General features: G+C 58.0%; 1 protein-coding gene across 1 annotated transcript in view; it reads left to right on the top strand.

Moving 5' to 3' along the window:
• The window catches only part of VOLCADRAFT_95925 (uncharacterized protein), a gene marked incomplete at both ends in the record, with an annotated part of 13,560 nt that overhangs the window by 3,318 nt on the left and 6,821 nt on the right, over positions 1-3,421 (top strand). Inside the window, 6 exons of the mRNA XM_002955048.1 lie at positions 198-382; positions 701-769; positions 1,190-1,361; positions 1,909-2,018; positions 2,566-2,694; positions 2,987-3,235. Coding sequence (XP_002955094.1) covers positions 198-382; positions 701-769; positions 1,190-1,361; positions 1,909-2,018; positions 2,566-2,694; positions 2,987-3,235 — 914 coding nt within the window. The remainder of the gene's footprint in view (positions 1-197; positions 383-700; positions 770-1,189; positions 1,362-1,908; positions 2,019-2,565; positions 2,695-2,986; positions 3,236-3,421) is intronic.

Genomic DNA, 3,421 nt, shown 5'->3' with positions numbered 1-3,421 from the left:
ACGGGCGCCTCAGAGGGCGTCTGAGGGCAACCTTCTTTTCTCATAGCACCCGACTCTAGTGGATTCATGGAGCCATGCGGCACTCACCTCGTAGCAAATGGGGCAGGGCTCCTCCTGGAGGCCGCGAGGTGGCTGGCGGAGCGGTGGTTAGGGGTGTGTGTGTGGTGGTGGTGGTGGGGTCGATTGCCTAATTGCAGATTACAAAATGATGACCATGCCGATGTGGGTTATGGTGGTTCGGGGGCAGGTGAGCGACCGGGAGCTGTACGTCAAGTTGGTGGCGGGTGCGGCCCCGGGCAGCGGTGCGGCGGCTTTCCTCGCGGAGCGGGCCGAGCTGCTGCTCAGACAGGCGGACAGACCCGAGCTGAGGACGAAGACGCAGGTACGTGGGTGGGGTGAGGGCGGGAGGAGGAGGGAAGGGGGGACCGGGGTGCGAGTTGGGGGTGCGGGTGTTTTTATGATCTGAGCCGGGATGAGGGGGATATGTCGATGGGGGGAAGGCCTTGGGGAGGACGTCGATGTCGGCACGGAACCGCTTCTCTTGCCGCTCCTCTTTTGTAATTTGGGAACTTGTTGTTGGGACACTTCTGTGCATGTTGTTGTCCTTGTCGTCGTTCTTCCCACCCCGTTACAACGCCACCTGTTACTGTTGCTTTGCCTCCCCCCCCCCCAAAACACACATACACATACACGCGCGCAGTGTATCGAGTACCTGGGTCGCCATTTCCGAGTCGTGTTGGAGCAGCCCCCTTCAGCCACCGACTTCGAGGTGCGGGAATGGGGGGGGAGAGAGGATGGGCAGCATGCGTGTGTGTTTGTGTGTGTATGTGCTGACGCGGGGAAATGGAAAGCGTTGGGTGGGGCGGACCGGCATTCTGTCGGATCGTGCGGGTTTGTTGTCAACTTTGGGTTTGATGGTGTGGCATGTGCGTGTGGTGAGAGGGGTTGATGCGGGTAGGGGGTGGCGGGGGGGTGGCGGGTTTGAGGCGCCTGTGTGCTTGCGCGTACAGGTCTTTGTGATGCTACCCCGTCTCCCCCGGAAACCACCTCCCGCCCCTTAGGGGAAGAACTCTTCCCCTGGAGGGGAACTAACAGGGAAGTTTTTTTCGAGTTCTTTGTACAGTCTTTCCTTGCCAGCAGCTTCACTCGTTCGTGGTTCGTCTTCTTTCCCCCCCCCTTTGAGCCCCAGGTGGGCCAGGTGCTCCTCCGCGAGTACGTGTTCATCCACCTGGATCCGGAGCGCCCCGCGGACAAGCTGGCCCTGCTCCTGGCCATGTTACACAAGCTGTACGCGCTGGTGTCCGGGGCGGCCGTGGAGGACAACCCGGATGCGCTCACCCACCACGAGATCCTGTTGCCGGGTGAGGGGGTGAGGTGCAGGGGGTGGGGGCTGGGGGGAAGGGGGGGGAGCGGAGGTGTGTGTGTGTGGGGGGGGGGAATTAAGAGGTGGGGGGGGGATGGCAGGAAAAAGGGGGAAAGGGGTGGGGCATTTGGGGTTTGAGAGGGGTTTGAGGTTTCTTTCCTCCCCTACCCTACCCGGGCGCCTCAGCAATGCCTCACCAATGAACCCCTCTAAGCCCCCCCCCATACACACACACACGTGCTTCGGCGGTCGTTCCCTTTGGTCACACGGTTACGTGCCTCTGGCCAGCACCAGGCCCGGATCGACATGTAACAGATTCACCGACACACATCCACGCACACACCAAAACACACACCAATAAACACACACACACACCAAAACACACACACCAAAACACACACACCAATAAACACACACACACCAAAACACACACACCAATAAACACACACACACCAAAACACACACACCAATAAACACACACACACCAAAACACACACACACACCAAAACACACACAACAATACACACACAACAATACACACACAGGTCACCTGCTGCTCAAGTTCCTCAAGGAGAGGCTGGAGGACGCGCTGGGTACGGCCAGGGGGCTCATCCTGAGGGACCTGGCCAGCAAGCCGGAGTCGGTGGACTTCACGGTAACGGGGCGGGGGGGAGAGAGAAGGGGGGGAGAGAGGGGGGGAGAGAGAGGGGAAGAGAGGGGGGCTTTGCATGACAGTGACGATAATGGTGATGATGATGGAAGGGGAGTCCGCACCATCCCCCAAAACACATATACATACACACCGTACGCGCGTAGTGAACACGACACCGTTGGGAAATGAAGAACACACACCGTGTTCGCTGGGAAAAAACACAGCCACACACAGCCCTCTCCACCCCCACCCAAACCCACCTCACCTCATCTCGCTGACTAAAAAAAGGCAGCTCCGTTCTATTTTTGGACGGCTGCAGCGTTTTATTGTTGCATCTCCTACCCTCCCACCCTTGTCCGCACTTGTCCAACCCACGTGTAATCTTCACCCCACCACCCCACCCCCTATCTCTGGTACCTGCTTCAAACGTCAGTGGTTCGTAGTACCTCCCTCACCCCACCTGAGCCCCCTTCACCCTCACCCCCGTCATCCTTAACCCCTCGACCCCCTCACCCCCTCACCGCCACCCCAACAACAATCCCAACTCCAGAGCGAGTCGTACATGCACAACGTGATCAAGAAGCTTCCTGATATTGGTCAGAAGTTCGAGTACCTGATCAACACGGGCAACCTGATGTCCAAAGACGGACTGGACCTCAGTCAGTCGACAGGATTTACGGTGTGTGTCTATCTGTCTGTTTGTCTGTCTGTATGTGTGTGTGTATATTGGAGAATGGGGCAATGGAGATGGTGACTGGAATGTATATGCATTGGGGTTTGCCAGGTATATACACACATACACACACACACACTGGTTACACGGGGGAGCTCGCTTCGGTCTACCATGAGCTTTGCCCTCGTCGTCGCGGCTCCGAAGATCATAAATTAAAACACACGCCAGTTCTGATCACGGTCCAGTTTCTCTCTCTCTTTCAGACACTCTCTCACACACGCACTGTGTGCATGTGCAGGTGGTGGCTGAGAAGCTCAACTTCTTCCGCTACCTCTCCCACTTCCGTTCGGTCCACCGCGGAGCCTACTTTGCGGAGATGCGCACCACCACCGTGCGCAAGCTGCTGCCGGAGTCCTGGGGCTTCATGTGCCCCGTACACACCCCGGATGGAGCGCCCTGCGGACTGCTGAACCACTTCACGGCGCTGTGCAGGATTGTGACCCAGGGGTCGGACCAGCCGGAGAGGATGGAGATCAGCATACTGCAGGTAAAGGGGAAAGGGGATGGTTTGTCTGTATGTGTGTGTGTGTCTGAGTCTGTGTGGGAGGGGAGGGGGGAAAGGAGGGTAGAAGGTATTATCGGCAATGGTAAAACGCCGACTGTGCGCGGGGGAGTGATGGTCTGCATGTGTGTGTGTGTGTGTGTATGTGTGTCCGGGGTTAGGCCGTGTGCG

This window comes from Volvox carteri (genome assembly GCF_000143455.1).
Source record: "Volvox carteri f. nagariensis unplaced genomic scaffold VOLCAscaffold_48, whole genome shotgun sequence".
In the NCBI taxonomy this organism is placed as follows: Eukaryota; Viridiplantae; Chlorophyta; class Chlorophyceae; order Chlamydomonadales; family Volvocaceae; genus Volvox; species Volvox carteri.
This window is presented reverse-complemented; position numbering and strand designations above follow the sequence as displayed.